General features: G+C 40.1%; 1 protein-coding gene across 5 annotated transcripts in view; it reads right to left on the bottom strand.

Moving 5' to 3' along the window:
* Positions 1–125: 125 nt before the first annotated feature.
* LOC134340277 (phosphoethanolamine/phosphocholine phosphatase-like) overlaps positions 126–21,568 on the bottom strand; it is a 42,005-nt gene continuing 20,562 nt past the window's right edge. For all 5 annotated transcript variants that reach the window (XM_063037317.1, XM_063037316.1, XM_063037315.1 and 2 more), the window contains exon 2: positions 126–1,131. In XM_063037317.1, the coding sequence (XP_062893387.1) occupies positions 360–1,091 (732 nt within the window). In that variant the 5' untranslated portion in view covers positions 1,092–1,131 and the 3' untranslated portion in view covers positions 126–359. The remainder of the gene's footprint in view (positions 1,132–21,568) is intronic.

Below are 21,568 nucleotides of genomic sequence, written 5' to 3'. Positions count from 1 at the left end.
CTGAAACGTCGACTGTACCTCTTCCTAGAGATGCTGCCTGGCCTGCTGTGTTCACCAACAACTTTAATGTGTGTTAGCTGACTTATAACTACTTTTATCTGCATTATGAAGGAAGGTGCATGAGATGTTCACAATTAGAGTTTAATCACGGCTTTTAGATTGTTGATCAAATAACTAGTATTGTTGACATAGGGAAATAGCATTAGACCCTGAACTGGGAAAATTATTACATTACGTATTTCAGTAAGCTTTATAATCATGCAATTTTACTACACTGTTTCCCAAAACAAAGCTTTTAAATGACTACTGGAAAACTGGTAATTCTCTCTGAAGCTCTTTTAGAGATCTAGGTGTAATATTTATCTTCCTGCGCAATCTTCAAGGAAGAGCAATATATCTTCTCCAGATTCCCAGGGAACCACTTGAGCTTGAATGGTTGATGGTTCAGTCATTTTGGTTTTAGAGATCAAACTATCCAGTGGGTAATTCTTCCTTGGAAAGATGAAATCAGTTGGTGTCAAAGCTACAGAAGGGCAGAAATCATTGGTGCCATCTCCAACATAGAAGATTTTCTCAAATTCAACTTCCTCTTCAGCACGTTGCACTAAATGATCATGCAGGATTTGCTTTTTGCACATATTGATAGGACACTGCTTACACATGTGGGAGTGGTAGGGACTTATTGTAAAGGTGTTTTTGTTATCAAAACATGAAGGATTTGTGTATATTTTCTGGAAGATAGTGGATAGGCCATTTGCTTGAAGAATGCTATTGATAAAAAACGTGTTGGCATCAGAAATAATAATGCATTCAAATAAATCTGAGGACTTTTTAAGAAACTGAAAGAGATTTACCATCTCTTTAGTAAGTGGGGTTTCTGCCAGAACCTTTCTCATTGTTTCTTCTTTGACACCCTTTTCTCCAAAATACTGGTATACCTTGTTCATATATTCTCTCCAAAATTTTTCCTCCTGGGGCTGAAGCAATTCTTCTGGAAGACTTTGGTCTGGGTTACATTTGAGGATGACATAGTCACTGTTGTGTTGAATGATGGTCTCATCAAAATCAAATACAATCAGAAACTTATTCATTATTATCAAGCAGAAATACGAAGGCACAAGGAAAATGCTTCTGGAAAACAAAACAAAAATATGTATATGTTAGGAGAGTATTAAAATAATATTATCAAAAGCTGTCCTAGTGGTGCTGGGTCATAGTTTCCACTTTATAGTCCATAAATTACAACCTTGAGTATTTGTAAAGAAAGGACCTGAGAATTTCGTATTGTTCACAATGTAGGATGTCCCAACGCTATTGTGCAAGGAGCCATTTTCTTTTGGTGCAGCTTATTTTTTAATATATACATAACTTTAAAGTCAGTTTGTACAGTTTCCATGCAGGCTGATGGATACATATTGGCCTGAACACCAGGGAAACAGCCATGATCTTCAAAATTGTGCTAAGGGGCTTTTTTTGTCTCCAATGCCTCATCCAAAAGGCTGATGATTCCAGAGATTTCAGAAACATCAGACAGCTTTAGAAAATTTTCAATCAGAACAGCAAGTTGGGCCATCAAAGATTTCCCTCCAGATATACCAACAACCAGTTGAATTATAACTGCCCATAGCAAAGAGATGAGCAGGAGGAGATATTTGAAAATAAGAAACAACATTTTGTGACTTACATCCTATGATATTCTCAACTGCATCTCTGGTTAAAAACAGCTCTACTACAAAATTACTTTCCCTTGGATCTTTAACTACAACTTGTCAGAATATTGTTGATACACACTATGTATTACCTACAAATCAATCTAGTAGTGGAACAAGCTCAATACAAAGGAAACATTCACTTCTTTCGATAATTTTAACAGTGGAATTCCAGAAAGTCTTTATAAGTTTAACAATCTGCTTTTATAAGGATATAAATGTTTGTGCTTATTTTAACCTTTTCTTATCAATCCTATTTGTTGGGATCTCCAAATAATACCAGAACAGGCTACACACTAACTTGTACTGTTTCAGGTTCTCTACTCAGTTCCAACAGAATTATGTATCCAATAGGAAGAAACTCAACAGGTTACATTCATCTTTGATTGCAAACAGATTGACAATAATCGAATTTAATTTCATAATTAGGTAATGATATTATTACTATTATTTTGCATGTTGAGCACACATGACTTCAGTATGCACAGTGTCTTGAAAAAGTATTCAGCCCCCACAACTATTTTCACATTTTACTATCTCTTTTTCTAAATTTAAAATATATTGAAGTAGGATATTTTGAGGTAATCTACAAAATATTGTGCATCGTATCAAATCAAAAGAAAAATTCCCAAACATGTCAACAATTAACTAAAAATTAAAAACCATAATGGTGAGGCTGAAGAAGTATTCATCCTCTTTCAATTATTTTCTTCAGGTGCAATATTGTACAGTACCTTACCGACTCACCCAATTTATTGATGTAGAAAATTGGAGGACCACCTGTTTTCAATGAATTCATAAGGATAAATATGTCTTCTCTCTGTATGTCTCACCTCCAACATTATGGTGGTTTTTCAACAAACCAAACCAAAATGAAGACAAAAGAGCATTCAAGACAAGTCAGAGAAATGATAATGGAGAAGCACAAATCTGGGGAAAGGTACAAGATCATCTCAAAGGTACTGAACACGCCTCAGAGCTCAGTGCAGTCCATTGTGAAAAAGTGAAAAAAATATGAAAGCACAGTCACTGGAGAAGAATGGCACTTGGAAGAGAGGCTGCTGTGACACCAACAGTCACCCTGAGTGAGCTGCAGAAGTCAGTGGCTGCAACTGGAGATGAGGTTCATGGCTCCACAATCTCGAAGGCCTTGCACAAAAAGAGTATTTATGGAAGAGTGGCAAAGAAGAAACCCTGACTTAAAAACATGCATTTCCTTGTCTGTAAAGACTCTGCAAAGCCTCACTTAGAAGATACTGTAAAGGTGTGGAAAAAGGTCTTGTGGTCAGATGAGACTAAAGTGGAACTTTTTGTCCTCAACACTAAATGGTAGATGTGATGTAAATCGAATACTGCGCATCAGCTAGGTAGCACCATCCCTACTGTACAGTATGGTAGAGGTAGCATTACGCTATGGGGATGCTTTTCTGCAGCAGGGATAGAAATCTGTTAGGATTGATGGGAAGGTGATTGCTGCTAAATAGAGAGATCCTGGTTAAAAACCTGCCTCTGCCAGAAAGCTTAAACTGGGGAGTAAGTTCATCTTGCAGCAGCACAACGACCCAAAACACACTGCTAGAGAAACCATGGAGTGGCCTCAAATGAAGAAAATTGAAGTCCTTGATTGGCCCGGTCAGAGTCCTGACCTTAACTCGATCAAACATCTCATCCAAGACCTCAAGACTGCTGTTGACCGCCGTTCCCCAACCAACCTGGCACAGCTTGAGTAATTTTGCAAGGAGGAATAGGCAAACCTTGCTGAAGCTTTATTTCAGTTTTTGAATTTCGAGATTTTCATGCTTTAAAATTTACCCTGTTTTTTGAGCTCTACTGTGAAAAAAGCATGTGATTCACAAATAAAAATTCTCAGTTAAATTGATCAAAATCTCTGGTTGTAATACTCATTCATGTCAACAAAAGAAGGTGGTGGGCAGCACCAGGTTAAGCTAGTGCGGGGCCTGTAGCATATGTTATAAAGGGGCCCTAAATTTAAAAAATGCACATAAGTATTAAAACATAAATTATTTACTTGCATGGTAAAGTAATTCAATTTTTTCATTTTCTATACAGCCAGATAATACAACAAATGTCTGACACTTCAGTAATAGTATTACTTACATGTAGGTATCAATTTCAAATGTCAAAAGTAACAAAACTACAATTTAAAAGTTAGATTTTCTAGATTTAGCATGAGCAAATTTGTTGATGATACTGGAAATGTCTATTTCACATAGAAGTCCATGTTCAATGCTCATTAGAGTGAGGTTGTTAATCTGTTTTGACCCATGGTGCTCCTTAGTTCAGTTTTAATCCTTTTCAGTTTTGAAAATGAGCATTCTCCACTGCAGTTGGTACCATGAGTGACAAATAGATGCACTGGGCATTTTCTACATTTGGAAAACATGACTCCAAAGAATTGTCAGTTATCAAACGGTACAACTGTAACTCTACAAGGTCTTGTTTGGTGCCAATGTGAGAAGCAAGATCAGTTTTCAACAGTTCAGTAAACTGCACAAATTCTTCATTAAGACTTTCTTCCAGATCTTCTGGATATGATTTAATAAGATTTGATGACCTCTTTATGATCTCTTCAGGTGTAAACGACTGTAACTGATGAAGGAATCCAGAAACACCATTCACCTTCAGATAAGTTTTCTGCCTTTTTGACAGTGCAGAAAGCAAGCTGTCAATAATGGCAAGAAATTTTCAGCTTTTAAACTTCTGAAAAGGCGTTTAGAGATTCAACAAGTGGATCAAGAGTGCTGGAGCCACTGAAATCATCATATCTGTGATTTTACTTGTGATTTCTTCGAGTTTGCTGTTGATAATCTTCACACATAGTCAGATCCTTGGATTTTTGCTCAATGTCTGAAAAAGTAGACCGCATAGCTTAAATATATCCATGCAAAGATTCATAGAGTGCACAAGCTATGTTCAAGCCTTGGACAGAAGATTGCAAAGAAGCACTGGTCATTTGAAAATGCTGTAATACTTGATCCCACAATATGACCATTATTCTTGTTTCCAACTTCATCACGGTTGAAAGTAGTCCACGAGCCTGTTGTCGACACTGTCTTCTGATCATTGTTATTTGAAATGTCATCCAAGACTTGTTTTACTGCAGTAAAGCTGTGTAAAAGTGCTTTTGTTGCATCTGCACGAGCTGAGCACCTGGCATCTGACATTCTTTTCACAATGGGCAAATGAGCACCACCATCAGATAATGCAGCGACAAGTAGAAGCAGGAAAAAATGTGTACAGGCTTTCAACAAATTGAAAGAAAATTAATGCTTCCTGACAACATTCAGCAGCACATTTTCCAACCAAATTTAGTGAACGTGCAAATCATGGATTGTAATCCGCAAACTCATTCAGCTCTTTAATTCATGCTTGTAAGCCACTAAACTTGCCACTCACGTTGCTGGCATTGTCATAACTTTGACCACGGCAATCTTTTATATCAATGTCATTTTCCTTTAAAAAGTCAAGTAAACGCTGAGCAAGCTGTTCAGCACTATGACCTTCCATATCCAAAAACTCCACAAATCTCAACCGGTCCAGATGGCAAAACATAGCACACAGTCTTTTTAGCACACTGCTTCCTTCAGTTAGTCCTAATGAAGGGTCTCGGTCTGAAACGTCGACTGTACCTCTTCCTAGAGATGCTGCCTGGCCTGCTGCGTTCACCAGCAACTTCGATGTGTGTTGCACACAGTCAAAGTCAGCTGGTCCACATTAGGTATATCTAGAGTAGAATCCAATGAAACTGAATAATACTTGTATTTCTTCACTTCACTGATAATGTGATCCAGTATGCTGTGATTTCCTCACACGTTGTTTTACATAGGTATGATTTACGTCCCCTTTCTTGGTTTGCTTGAGCATTTATACCACGACACAGCAAGGAGCCAACACATGCCTGCACACACATACTGTGCCATGCAGCATGCAGCTCCCCTGACATGAAACAACAGCGTTGCCAGATCGTCATTGTTGTGGCGTGCATGAAATTGCAGAGTGTTGCGTTACCAGTAGGTACAAGGCAGTTTCTTTATTTGACAAAACAAGGTTACAGCAGGCAGAGACCCCTGGCAGAACAGGTCTAACCACCTTGTGATTGAGGTTCGATATTTATTTGCTAAGCACAAAGGACAGTTCATAGTTATAAGTATAGACATTTCTTTGAAGTTTTCACATCTTTTGATTAAATTCATTCTACCAGTGCCAGTATGCCTAAACTGGCATTCATGGCCTTTAGGAATGCAAGTTAAAATCCATAATACATTATTTGGTATGTTACGTGCTAACGTAGAGGACAATTCATATTCAAAAGCAGAGATATGGTGTAAATTTAGCATTCTTGTCTCAGAGGCACCAGAGATGCATTGTTACAAATGAAACTAGGTTCACAGCTTTTAGGAAATGCATTGTTATGAACTCAATCCACAGTACTTTGTCAAAGAACAGAAGACTGATGGCTGAAGTAATTTATTTAAGTGCAAATGAATCGTCTACCCAAAACTCACTCTAACAGTCGTGAGAACACAGTGAGATGCTGATTTCACCAGACTGTAGCTTGCAAGCATTTAGTGCGGGTGGGGCCCTTGAAAATACAGGCCCGTAGCACATGCTACTTTTGCTACTAGGTTAATCCGGCCCTGGTGGTGGGGGTTGGTGGCTGAATACTTTTTCAAGGCACTGTATAAGAGCAAGAGCAATTGTAAGAACTGAAGAGTACCTATCACATGGCGTGTCTTTACACTTTGTCACATGAGACACTGTTTTCATTCAATAAAGGTGTTTTACTATTAGCTCCATATCATTCTGCCTGCAGCAAATGCTAGAGGTCCCATAAGACAGAAAAACACATCAAGATTAAGACGAGATGAAGCTGGTTCTTGCGAGACATTTGTGAGTATATCGGCACACAATCTACTGTAGGATATATTACAAATTTTAAGCAGACTTTTCAATCTATCAGAAGCTTCTGGGAGACTTCAAATCCAATCTTTTAAATTGTTTTGCTTGCGTTGGAGCATTCTGGATTGGCAATGGAAGGTCGATGAAATATGAATATGTGAGTCATGTTTGCTCAGTGTATGATTCTAAATTGCAAACAAGGAAGATGAGCAAGCATCAGTGATGGGAGAATGGGTTTGGCAGGAACCCAGCGGTTCACCTGAGTGCTTCGTGCTCAGATCACATGGGTGGAAAACAGGGAGGGCCTTGTCAAGGATGCCAAGGGAGATACCCGGCATCTTCAAGACAGCATAGGATTATAGTCCTAATAACAAAGAACAGATTCCATTAAGATTCAAGAGGGGAGCATCAGCACCAAAATGGAGCCAATATAATCAAATAGATGATTGATCCACATTTGTTCAAATTATGGACTATATATTGAAAATAGTTCAAAGTTCAAAGTAAAGTACATATATGTCACCGCAGACAACCCTGAAATTCATTTTCTTGTGGGCATACTCAATAAAGCCAATAACTATAATACCTTTGTAGAATCAATGAAGGACCGCACCAACAGGGCCAACAACTGGTGTGCAAAAGACAACAAACTATGGAAATGCAAAAAATAATAATAATTAATAAATATTGAGAACATGAGAAGAGTCCTTGAAAGTGAGTCCATAGATTGTGGGAATGGTTCAGTGATGGGGCAAGTGAAGTTGATTGAAGTTATTCTCTCTGGTTCAAGAGCCTGATGGTTGAGGGTAATAACTGTTCCTGAACCTGGTGAGGTGAGTCCTGAGGCTCCTGTACCTTCTTCCTGATAGCAGCAGCATGAAGAGAGCATAATCTGGGTGGAGGGGATCCTAAATAACAGATGCTGTTTTTCTGCGAAAATGGTCTGTGTAGATGTGCAAAATGGTGGGGAGGGCTTGATCTGTGATGGTCTGGAAAATCCTACTTTCCTACTTTTTGTAGGATTTTCCATTCAAGGGAATTAGCATTTCCATACCAGGCTGTAATGCAGCCAGTCAGTATACTCTCCACTACACATCTATAGAAGTTTGTCAAAGTTTTAGATGTCATGCTGAAATCTCTGCAAACTTCTAAGGAAGTCAAGGTGCTGCCGTAATTTCATCACAATTGTACTTACGTGCTGGGCCCAGGACAGGTCCTCTGAAATGATAACACCAAGGAATTTAATGTTGCTAAACCTTTCCATCCCTGATCCTCTGATGACCTCTGGTTTCATCCTCCTGAAGTTAATAATCAGCTCCTTGGTCTTGCTGACATTGGGTAAAAGGTTATTTGTGTGGCACCACTCAGCCAAATTTACAATCTCCCTCCAATATGCTGATTTGTCACCACCTTTGATTCAGCCAACAACATTAGTGTTGTCAGAAAACTTAAATATACCATTGGAGCTGTGCTAAGCCTCACAGTCTTAAGTGTAAGGTGAGTAGAGCAGGGTTTAAGCACACAGCCTTGTGGTGCACCTGTGCTGATGGAGATTGTGTAGGATATGTTGTTGCCAATTCAAACTGACTGAGCGCTGCAGGTGAGGAAATCAAGGACCTAATTGCATAAGGAGGTATTGAGGCCTAGGTCTTGAAGCTTATTGATTAGTTCTGAGGGAATGATAGTACTGAATGCTGAGCTATAGTCGATAAAGAGCATCCTGACATCTTTGCTGTCCGGGGTTGAGTGAAGTAATAAATAAATAAATAATAATAATGCAAAGCAACATTTATAGAACAGAATGGCAGACTAAATACATATGAAATGCATTTGAAGAGGTAATTTACCAGTCACTAACACATGAAGTGGTGTTATGTACAGGTTTTGGGGAAAGGATTGGAAGATGAGATGACTGAGACTGCACAAATAATTGGTCAAATTAATAGTAGAGTATCTGTCTCTGGAAATAATCAGTTAATAGTATATGAATGTAAATAGCTATTTGGTTACTGTTCAGTTTAAAATGGCTGTATCTAATAAAGGATGTTCTGTGGTTAGCCTTGTTTACTTTGCGATAACACCAAGTACATGTGTTGGTGCATGGCCAAGTGGTTAAGGCGTTTGTCTAATGATTCGAAGGTCGTTAGATCGAGCCTTGGCTGAGGCAGCGTGTGTGTCCTTGAGCAAGACACTTAACCACACATTGCTCTGCGACGACACCGGTGCCAAGCTGTATGGGTCCTAATGCCCTTCCCTTGGACAACATCGGTGGCATGGAGAGGGGAGACTTGCAGCATGGGCAACTGCTGGTCTTCCATACAACCTTGCCCAGGCCTGCACCTGGAAACCTTCTAAGGCGCAAATCCATGGTCTCATGAGACTAACGGATGCCTATTAATACCAAGTACATAATTGGGGAAATTAAAGTGCATGCAGCTGTCCAAAGGCAGAATGAGTTTTTTTTTTGCTGATTTTAAAGGACATTGGGCAAGATTCTGATGGAACCAAGCTGTGCTACAAGCAGATACCTATAGTCACATATGCTTTTTGTGACCACACAGATCCTAATGTAGCTGTTACACACGGCAGAATTTCCCACAAGTAGAGATGCGGCCACAGGGCATAGATTACCAACGCTCCACCAACAGATTGCCCTGATGACCTTCTAACAGCTCATGCTTTCAGATAGCTTTGTCCCCTCTTTTTAAAAGTTACTGTTGTTAAGAGACATTTTGAAGGAGTTGAATAACATTCAAATGACTACTTTAAATTAATAAGAAATTATTATTGAATAATAAGTTCATTTTAAAGTACATGCAAAATGCATCCATCCCTCAGCTCAGATTAATCAAGAACTGCCCCTGGATTGTCAATTTAATCTAATGTGAAACAAGAAATTAGGTCTCCTTGCATCTCACCTCCCCCTCACCTTGACTCAGTCATTTTATTCAGAATTCTGGGACATGCTCACATGGGCACTGCACTACTCAACAGTAATAAGCAGGATCTGGACCATTATTCTGGAGAAGGTGGACTTCCCAACAAAGCCAACTGTACTATGGGCACTGCCCAAAAATCAAATTATTATAAATGACATATTAACCAGTCATTTCTCTTTTCTGTTATCTTCCAAAAGGGACAGGGTGGGTAGCAATGTTTCCTCTAATTTTTAGTAGTCAATGTGCGCAAAAATCTGATGTTGTGCAAATTTTTTTCCTGTGACAAAAGTATGTGCGCACTGAATGCACACATGGCACAGTTTATGTAGGTTTACAAAATATTTGACATAAAACTGCACAGAATAACAATAAAACAACATACATATTTAAGTCACTCAGTTATTTTTTCTCTCTCCAGTCTTTGGCATTTACCTATTCTTTGTAAATTCTATCTAGACTAATAGAACTTCCATCCAATTGATAGCTTTTGATTCTCATTAACATATCCAAATAACATTCACCTAAATGGTTTCTCAGCTTGTTTTTGAGTTGATTAATTAGGCTAAAACTTCGCTCACAGTCCGCACTAGACGCAAGAAAGGTTCCCCCAATGTCCATTAACTGTGCAAGGTCACAAAACTGTTCATTTTGAAGTACAAATGCCACCATTTGAGCAAAATTTGAAATCAGTTTGGATTTAATTTTTTCTTGCACGTAAAATTTGAAATCATTAAACTTTCTAACCATTACGGCATTTTCAGCTAGAAAATCATGATATTTTAGACATAAGGCGTTAACTTGTTCATCGCCAAATGTGAAGTCACAATCTGCAATTGCGGAGAAATCAAAAGCTGACCATTCCTGTACCTCATCTTCAGGAAACCTTTCTTCTAAATGAACACAAAGACTATTTATAAAAGTCAACAGCAAATTTGTATCTACTGTGACGTTTTCTTCATGTTGTTGGCTTAGCAAAACTTTAACCTTGTCACTCCACGAAACATTGTCTCCCAGATACTGCTTTCTTATCTTGTTAATTTTGCCTCACGCAAAATGAAGTGAATCAATCGGTGTCAGGCCACTCTTTTGCAGAATCTTGCACAGTGCAGCCAGTTCATCAAAGACATCACTCAAAACCTGTAAAGCTACTTTGTAAACAACAGGAATTCTGCAGATGCTGGAAATTCAAGCAACACACGTCAAAGTTGCTGGTGAACGCAGCAGGCCAGGCAGCATCTATAGGAAGAGGCGCAGTTGACGTTTCAGGCCGAGACTGAAGGGTCTCGGCCTGAAACGTCGACTGCGCCTCTTCCTATAGATGCTGCCTGGCCTGCTGCGTTCACCAGCAACTTTGACGAAAGCTACTTTGTATGTGATGTTTATCAATTTCTTGTGACTGTATTTAGCCACAGGGTCATTTGACTGATCTTTTTCAATAAAAGCTTAGTAAGCTATCTACAGGATTCGAAACAGATCTTTGTAAACTTTACGATATGAACACTGTCTGCCAAAGATGGCTGCTGCCGTGATGCAGCTGTACAAACCGGAACAGGAAAGGTGAGGTGACATAAATTAGTGACGTGCACTGTGGTATTTGAAAAACCAACAAACTAGTTAACAGAAACATTTAGCTAAAAGATTATTTTCAATAAGTATAATAATTAATTACTATATTATTTTAGGTAACTAACCTTTTGTGCACACATTAATTACCTTTGTGCGCTGGTTGAAAAACTTGTGTGCGCATGCACACGCGCACAGCTTAGAGGGAATATAGGGGGTAGTAAAAGAAGTGATGGAGTGGTATTGCTAATCAGAGATAGTATCACTGCTGCAGAAAGAGAGGACGTTGTGGAGGGATCATCTGCTGAGTCAGTACGGATGGAAGTCCGAGAAAGGAAGGGAGCAATCACTCTATTGGAGTATTTTATAGGTCCGCCCAATAGCAACGGAGACACGGAGGAACAGATTGCATGGCAGATATGGGAAAGGTGGAAAAATAAGTGTTGTTGTCACAGTTGACTTCAACTTCCCTAAAATTCATTGGCACCTCCTTAGTGCAAGAGGTTTAGATGGGGCAGAATGTGTGTTAGGTGTGTCCAGGAAGGATACAGAACATGTGGACAGGCTGACTTGGGGAGAGGCCACACTAGATCTGGTATTAGGCCATGAATGTGGTCAGGTGACAGATCTCTCAGTGGGTGAGCATTTCAGACAGTGATCACAACTCCCTGACCTTTACCATAGCCTTTTACAAGGATAGGAGCCGAAAGTATGAGAAAGTATTTAATTGGGGGAGGGCTAATTACGATGCTATTAGGCAGGAAGTTGAGAGCGTAAACTGGGAACAGTTGTTCTCAGAGAAACACATAATGGAAATCTAGAGGATGACTTTGTGAGAGGCAGGTCATGCCTCACAAGCATGATTGACTTTTTCCAAGGAAGTGACAAAACAATTTGATGAAGGTAGAATAATGGCTGAGATGTATATGGATTTTAGTAAGAAGTTTGACAAAGTTCCTATGGTAGGCTCATTCACAAATTCAGGAGGTATGGGATCCATGAAAATTTGGCTGTGTGGATTCAGAATTGGCTTGCCCACAGAAGGTAGATGGAGCATATTCTCACTTTTCTTTGCTTTAGTAGGGGTTTTTTCCTCTTTGTCACCAAAATTTTTTCAATCTTTAAAACAATGTTTTTTTTCTTGAGACATTGTAAGTGTTGCCTACTTTGATGTACTCTTGTTAATTTTGGACAATAATAATAAAAAGATTTGAAAAGATGGAGCATATTCTGCCTGGAGGTCAGTGGCATAGCACATGGATCTGTTCTGGGTCCCCTGCTTATTGTGATTTTTATAAATGACTTTGATGAGGAAGTGGAAAGGTGGGTTTGTAAGTTTGCAGATGACATCAAAGTAGTTTTTGTTGTAGATAGTGTAGAAGGTTGTTGAGGGACATTGACAGGATGCAGAGCTTGGCTGAGAAATGGCAGATGGAGTTCAATCCAGAAAAGTGTTTAAGTTATTCACTTTGGAAGGTTGGACTTCAAAGCAGCATACATGCTTGATGGCAGGAATCTTAACAGTGTGGAAGAACAGCTAGATCTTGGTGTCCACGTCCATAAATTACTCAAAGTTGCCACACAAGTTCACAGGATGGTTAAGAAGGTCTGTGATGTGTTGGCCTTCATTGGTTGGAGACTGAGTTCAAAAGTCATGAGGTAATGTTGCAGATGTATAAAACCCTGGTTAGACTACACTTGGGAGAACTGTGTTCAATTCTGGTTGTCTCATTATAAGAAGGGAGTGGAAGATTTAGAGACGGTGCAGAGGAGAGTTACCAGGATGCTACCTGGATTAGAGAACATTTTTTATGGTGATAGGTTGAGGGAGCTAGAGTTTTTCTCTTTGAAGTGAAGGAAGTCGACAAGCAACTTGATAGAGGTGTATAAGATAAGAAGCATAGATAATGGGTGAATCTATTCTGATATTAATTATAGTAACATTTTGAGCCTGCTTAGCCATAGGTAAATCTCTCTGCAGGTCTTCGATGGGTCAGTCTATTTTTTAAAGGGCAAAGGGAAGGATAGCAGCAAATTCAATTCTATTGAAGAAACTCAACAATCTTAGACTCTGATCTCAGCTTTTTTAGGCAACATGACAAGACTACCACTGCTAAAACGTAATGGATCTTTCAAGTTAACATGTTAAGCAATTCAGATATATTTAGCCCTATCCTAACTGGAAGAAAGACTGATGAACTGAAAAGTGCCACAGTAGCGTCGTGGTTAGCATGACACTATTACAACACAGGGTGTTCTGGAGTTCGGAGTTCAATTCTGGCACTGTTTTGTAAGGAGTCTCTGTACATCCTCCATGTGGAATGCATGGGTTTTCCCCGGGTGCGCTGGTTTCCTCCTACAGTCCAGAGACGTACCAGTTTGTAGATTAATTGGTGATTGTAAATTGTCCGGTGATTAGGTTAAGGTTAATTAGGGTTGTGGGGTTGCTGGGGTGGCATGGCTCGAAGGGCCAGAAGGGTTGACTCTATGCTTTATCATCAAGTAAAATAAATAACTAAAAATAAATAAAAGATTGGAGGTGATTTGTAAACAGGCTGTTGGCATCTGACTCATGAGGTTTGGGTATATTGCTCACTTGCTAAGCTTGTTTCATAAGATGCATGTCATTGTAAAGTGAGCAATTTGGAGCCCCCCATCAAACTCTTCAGTCATGATCACGGCTGGAGACAGCTTCTACAAACAGTGCCCTATTTTCTATGAAACTAAACCCAATATTATAAATGTAGTGAGTGGGTTAAGGACTGTCTCATAACACATTATCCTGTAGTTTCTTAATTATACAGGATCAGAAACATTATGCTTACATCATTTACCAGATATCTACTCTCAGCCCATCTTCCCGCTGCCTAACAGGGATTTAGTTCCTCTTGTCTTCCCATCAGCCTCCGCATCCAACACATCATTCTCTGCAACATCCACCATCTTCAACAGGATCTTACCACCAAAGACATCTTTACCTCTCTCCCACTCTCTGTGTTTCACATGGATTGCTTCCTCCATGATTCCCTTGTCCATTTGTTCCTCCTTACTAATCTCAGTTCTGGCATATATCCCTGCAAGCAACAGAAATACTATACCTATCCATCACCTCCTCCCTCACTCTATTCAAGACCCCAGGTGAGGCAACACTTCATCTGCAAATCTTTTGGGGTTATCTGTGTCCTGACGAAGGGTCTCAGCCTGAAACGTCGACTATACCTCTTCCTAGAGATGCTGCCTGGCCTGCTGCGTTCACCAGCAACTTTGATGTGTGTTGCTGGGGTTATCTATTGTGTCCAGTACTCCCAATGCAGCCTCCTCTACATTGGTGAAGCCTGTCATAAATTGGGGGACCACTTCGTCGAGCACCTCTGCTCCATCTGCCAGAAGCAGAATTTCCCTGTGGCCAACCATCTTAATTCCTATCCCAATTCCTGTTCTGACATTTTGGTCCATGGCCCCCTCTTTTCACATGATGAGGCCGCTCTCAGGGTGGAGGAGCAACACCTCATATTCTCTCCAGATAACCTCCAACCTGATGGCATGAACATTGATTTTTCCTTCCAGTATTTTTTCCCCTTCTCCCTTTCCTCTTTTTCTCTGGCCTCTTACCTCTTCTCCTCACCCACCTATCACCTCCCGCTGGTGCCCCTCCTTTTTCTCTTTCTCCTGTGGTACACTCTCCTCTCCTATCAGATACCTTCTTCTCTAGCCCTTTACCTTTCCCACCCACTTGGCTTCACCTTCTAGCTGTCCTCCTTCCCCTCCTCCCATCTTCCTATTCTGGTGTCTTCCCCCATCCTTCCCTGTCCTGAAAAAGGTCTCAGTCTGAAACTACTTACTACCTGTTACACCGCTGGCTTTTAGGGCAGCAATGAAGATCCTCTATCTCTGGCAGTGTTCAGGGCTTCCTTCATAATTTCAGTAGTTTCCTCTTGGTTTTCACTCCTGTCAATCACACAATTCCTGGGTGGAGACTCTGGAATACCATCACACTCAAGATATAGAAGGATACTTCGTTGCTGTTTCCATTAACAGTTTTTTTTAACCAGTCAGAGTTGTTAGCCCTGAGCTGAACTCCCAAACCTGGAGGGCTGGTGGACCATTCTTAGTCTATCTCCAACCCTTTGACCTGTTTGGCATGGGTGAACCTAACAAGAGCCAAAGCATAAAACCCTGACTCCAGCCAGGTCATTAACACACACAAGCCTCCAAACCACGACAAAGTTGTGTTCCTCTTGAAGGTCAGCCTGAAACATTAACTGTTTATTTATTTCTATAGATGCTGCTTGACCTGCTGAGTCCCTCCAGCATTTTGTGTGTTGCCCTGGAGTTCCAGCATCTGCAGAATCTCTTGCATTTATGCCTACATTATTTCCTTATCTTTTGGAAAAGCAGAGAAACATATTTCAAGATATAATAGATCATTTATCATGAAGATTACACAACTATGTGAGACAGTTTTGGAGTTCTGATTGTCTTTGACCTTTTTTCAAATTCCTTTTTATTGATATCACAAATGATCAAATTACTTTAAGTTAATTTGACTGAGATGGATATGCTCTTACAAATGGATCTCGGCAGAATTCAAAGACATTAAAATGAATATTAAACAAATTCACCAACCTCCCCACCCCCCAGGAAGTTTTACAAGTTCTATTGTTTTGCAACCATTGAATCACAGTGGATTTAATTTGGTGTTTGGACACTGATCAACAGAAGAATACTCTTTCATGTCAAAGTGAAAACAGATCTTTACAAATTGATCTAAATTAATTACAAATATAAAACACAAAGTATTTGATTGCACCCCCTCAATCCAATTGAGAATTTGTAGCTGGACTTGAAAAGTTCTGTTCACTCATGATCCCCATGCAATCTGATAGAGCTTGAGCAGTTTTCTAAAGAAGAATGGGGAAAAATTTCAGTATCCAGATGTGCAAAGCTGATAGAGACCTATCAACACAGACTCAAGGCTGTAATTGCTGCCAAAGGTGCATCTACTAAATACTGACTTGAAGGGGGTGAATATTTTTGCAATCTTTTTTTTTAATATTTGTAATTAATTTGGATCACTTTGTAGAAGGAGCCAAGAGTCCTTCTACAAATGACTTGAGTCTTGAGGAGACTCTGAGGAGACTGAGGTCCTTTAACATCTGCCCGACGATGCTGAGGATGCTCTACGAGTCTGTGGTGGCCAGTGCAATCATGTTTGCTGTTGTGTACTGGGGCAGCAGGCTGAGGGTAGCAGACACCAACAGAATCAACAAACTCATTCATAAGGCCAGTGATGTTGTGGGGATGGAACTGGACTCTCTGACGGTGGTGTCTGAAAAGAGGATGCTGTCCAAGTTGCATGCCATCTTGGACAATGTCTCCCATCCACTACATAATGTACTGGTTGGGCACAGGAGTATATTCAGCCAGAGACTCATTCCTCCGAAATGCAGCACAGAGCGTCATAGGAAGTCATTCCTGCCTGTGGCCATCAAACTTTACAACTCCTCCCTTGGAGGGTCAGACACCCTGAGCCAATAGGCTGGTCCTGGACTTATTTTATAATTTACTGGCATAATTTACATATTACTATTTAATTATTTATGGGTTTATTACTATTTAATAAAATACTATTTAATATGGTGCAACTGTAACGAAAACCAATTTCCCCCGTGATCAATAAAGTATGACTATGACTTTTTCTGTTGATCAGTTTCAAAAAAGCCAAATTAAATCCACTATGATTCAATGTTGTAAAACAATAAAACATGAAAAGGGGGGGAGGGGTTGAATACTTTTTATATGCACTGTACATGCAAAACTGCATGCATTTCAGGAAGTAGTCAAAAGAAGGCAAGTTAAAATAGCCCTCTGTAAATTTAGGAGAGAAGAAGTATACCTTCTAAAACTAACCAAGACAGAAAGAAGCCATAAAGTTTTTAAAATGTAGAATTACAGCAGAAAGATGGGCTATTCAGCCCAAATAGACCTATATTTATGTTATGCATGAATCATCGTCATCATTATTACATGCCATGTCACACGATGTGGGCAATCATGGTCTTCTTCTCTTTATCCATGACTATAATCGTTCTTGGCAAATTTTTCTGCAGAAGTGGCTTGCCATTCCCTTCTTCTGGCAGTGTCTTTACAAATTGGTAATCTCAGCCATTATCAGAGATTATCTGCCTGGTGTTAGTGGTCACATAATCAGAACGTGATATGCTCCAGCTACTCATATGACCATCCAACACCTGCTCCCATGGCTTCAGATGACCCAGATCAGGGGCGGAGGGTCTAATCAGGTGCTACACCTTGCCCAAGGGTGACCTGCAGGTGAGCAGAAGGAAGGAGTGCCTTAACACCTCCTTTGGTGGAGACATATCACCACCTCGCCAGCTAGCATGAGTCTATCCTTTCTCCAATACTTAAACTTCTATAGAAAATTCCTCATTTCCATTCTCCCAAGTACACAATTTCCCTTAAATATTTGCTTTAGCACCATATTTGAAATAATCCAGCTGTGTTTGTCCAAGGGACAACTTAATTCACTGTACAGGTATAATTTGCATTTTAACATTGGAACGATAGTGAGGGGAACGGACAGGAGATTCTGTGGGTGTGAATGGGACACCCAGATGGTATGTTGCCTCCCAGTTGCCAGGGTCAGGGATGTCTCAGATCACGTCCACAACATTTTGGAGAGGGAGGGAGAGCAGCCAGATGTCTTGGTACATGAAGTCCTGAAAAGAGAATTTAGACAGCTAGGTAGAAAGCTGAGAAGCATGACCTCCCAGGTAGTGAGGGTAGAAACAGGATGATTTGGCAGACAAATGCGTGGCTGAGAAGCTGGTTCAGGGGGCAGGGCTTCATGTTCTTGGATAATTGGGATCTCTTCTGGGAGAGGTATGACCTGTTCAAAAGTGACAGGTTGCACCTGAACCCAAGGGGGACCAATATTCTCGCGGGCAGGTTTGTTAGAGCTGTTGGGGAGGGTTTAAACTAACTTGGCAGGAAGGGTTGGGAACCGGAGTGAAGGGATTCAGAATAGGATAGATGGTAAACAAGTAAAGATAGCGTCCAGTCAGACTGTCAGGAAGGGCAGGCAGGTGATGGGACTTAGTTGCAGCCAACAGGCTGAGTATCAAATCATTAGGGATGCAGAATCATAAAGGACTGCAGATACGGTACTCAAGGTGTTGTGACTAAATGCCCATAATATAAGAAATAAGGTAGATGATCTTGTTGCAATATTACAGATTGCCAGGTATGATGTTGTGGCCATCACTGAATCATGGCTGAAGGATGGTTGTAGTTGGGAGCTTGTATCAGAGGGATAGGAAGGAAGGCAGAGGGGGTGGTGTGGCTCTACTGGTAAAGAATGGCATTAAATCAGTAGAAAGATATGACATAGGATCAGAAGATGTTGAATCGTTGTGGGTCGAGTTAAGAAACTACAAGGGTAAAAGGATGTTGATGGCAGTTATATACAGGCCTCCCAACAGTGGCTTGGAGGTGAACCACAGGTTACAACAGGAAATAGAAAAAGCGAGTCAAAAGAGCAATGTTATGATAGTCAAGGAAAATTTTAACATGCAGGTTGATTGGGAAAATCAGGTTGGCAATGGATCTCAAGAGAGTGGGTTTGTTGAATGCCTAAGAGATGGCTCTTTAGAGCAATTTGCCATTGAGCCTAATAGGGTATCAGCTATACTGGATTAGGTGTTATGTAATGAACCGGAGGCATTAGGGAGTTTGAGGTAAAAGAACCCTTAGGAACTAGTGATCACAATATGATTGTGTTCAGTTTGAAATTTGATAGGGAGAATGTAAAGTCTGATGTAGCAGTATTTCAGTGGAGTAAGGGAAATTACAGAGAGAGGAGTTGGTCAAAGTAAATTGGAAGGAATCTGGCACGGCAGAGCAGCAATGACATGCGTTTCTGGGGAAAATGAGGAAGGTGCAGAACATGTTTATTCCAAAAATGAAGAAATACTCATATGGTAAAATGGTACAACCGTGGCTAACAAGGGAAGTCAAAGCTATTGTAAAAGTAAAAGAAAGGACATACAACAAAGCAAAAATTAGTGGGAAGATAGAGGATTGGGAAGTTTTTAAAAACCTATAGAGAGCAACTAAAAAAAATCACTACAAGGGAAATGATGAAATAGCTGGCAAATAATATCAAAGTGGATAGAAAAAGCTTTTTCAAGTATTTTAAAAATAAAAGAGAGATGAGAGTGGATATAGGACCACTAGAAAATGATGCAGGAGAAATAATAACGGAGTCAAGAAGATAGCTGATGAACTAAATGAGTATTTTGCGTCAGTATGTCAGTGTGTGAAGGAAGAGAAGTGGGTGCAGTTACTACTACAAGAGAGAAGGTGCTCAAAAAACTGAAAGATCTAGAAGTACATAAGTCACTCAGACAAGAGGAACTGCACCCTAGGGTTCTGAAAGAGATTATGATGGCATTAGAAATGATATTTCAAAAATCATTGGACTCTGGTTGGTGCCAGAGGACTGGAAAATTGCAAATGTCACTCCACTCTGGAATCTGAATTCCACTCAGTCAGAAACCTGAGATGCAGAGGGACTTGGGAGTCCTCCTGCAGAACACCCCGAAGGTTAGCTTGCAGGTTGAGTTGGAGGTGAGGAAGGCAAAAGCCATGTTAGCATTCATTTCAAGAGGTCTAGAGTACAAAAGCAAGGATGTGATGCTGAGGCTTTATAAGGCACTGGTGAAGCCTCACCTTGAGTATTGTGGACAGTTTTGGGCCCCTCATCTTAGAAAAGATGTGCTGGCATTGGAGAGGGTCCAGAGGAGGTTCACAAGGATGATTCCAGGAATGAAAGGGTTATATGAGGAACGTTCGATGCCTCTGGGTCTGTATTGCTGGAATTCAGAAGGATGAGGGGGGATCGAATTGAAACCTTTCAAATGTTGAAAGGCCTAGACAGAGTAGATGTGGAAAGGATGTTTGCCATGGTGGGAGAGTATAGGACAAAAGGGCACAGCCTCAGGATAGAGGGGAGTCCATTCAAAACAGATGCGGAGAAATTTCTTTAGCCAAAGGGTGGTGAATTTGTGGAATTTGTTGCCACATGCAGCTGTGGAGGCCAGGTGATTGGGTGTATTTAGGGCAGAGATTGATAGGTTCTTGGCTGGACATGGTATCAAAGGTTACGGGGAGAAGGCCAGGAACTGGGGTTGAGGAGAAAGAAAAAGGATCGGCCATGATTGAATGGCAGAGCAGACTCAATGAGCCAGATGGCCTAATTCTGCTCCTGTGTCTTATGGTGTTATGATCTTATATACTGTAGCATGTTGCAAAAGTGTTAGTGTACAGCATTGGCACAAAGCTGGTAAAGGATGTGGAACAATAACAAAAAAATTGTTTAAGGAGTTAAGCTTCAAAGGAAACTTTTGGTAAGGAAATGAGGGGTGGTTTAGAAAAGCAATTCCAGAAATTAGAGCTGTTAAAAAGTGAGCAGATAGAAATTCAGGGTAGTTGGACTGAAGGAGGAAACAGAGTGATTGGGAGGTCATAGAGGATTGAACAGAAGGATATATATTTTATGTGCAAGTTGCTGTGGGCACCAAGTTAATCAGGCACCATTTTATACAATGTTCAATCTATATAGATGGAACCCAGTCTGTATATCCTGTGCCTCAGAGCTAAAAGAATATTTTATGCCTACATTGCTTGGAATGAAAATGTGATTGATGATGCAGATGAAACAGCTCTAGCTTTGGAACATTTCTTTCAGAAGGCATATGTACAAAGTTTGAGTCATTTGCAGTAAATTGATCAAACCACTTAAATATAAAAGGCTAGCATATTGTTATAACTCAAGAATTTGAGAATAAGCAATTACAAATGAAATCTATCAATGATAATGTGACCAACATAATTTGACATGGAATGAGAAAGGAGGCTTTTAAACAGAGATTACAACAGTGGACTCTCCTTATTTGGAGAGTATGTACACACTGACCAGTTTGAAAATATGTGAACTAGCTCTGGTAACAGAATATACTTTTCTATCTTTGTCTAAGTGTTAAGAAGATAGGGTACAGACACAAGTCAGCTAGCTCCATCCAGGACACCTTCAAAAGGTGAAGCCTCAAAAAAGGTGGTATCTATCATAAACGACCCCATCACCCAGGACATGCTCTTTTCACATTGCTACCATCATGGAGGTGGTACAGGAGACTGAAGACAGACATTCAATGTTTCAGGAACAGCTTCTTCCCCTCTGCCATTCTGGTTCTTTATTTGGAATTTAGTTTTCAGCCTTTATTCCATAAGAGTGATTATTCTTGTGGAGTAAGATCAATGGAATTGACAGCAACTGGCAAATTATACGTAACTGGGATCATTAAACATTTGATGGTGCAAGGACTTATACTATTTCCAAAGTTTTAATTGATATAT

Source organism: Mobula hypostoma, chromosome X1 (assembly GCF_963921235.1).
Source record: "Mobula hypostoma chromosome X1, sMobHyp1.1, whole genome shotgun sequence".
Lineage (NCBI taxonomy): Eukaryota > Metazoa > Chordata > Chondrichthyes > Myliobatiformes > Myliobatidae > Mobula > Mobula hypostoma.
The sequence above is the reverse complement of the archived record's forward strand: the minus strand, read 5'-3'. Positions and strand labels throughout refer to the sequence as shown.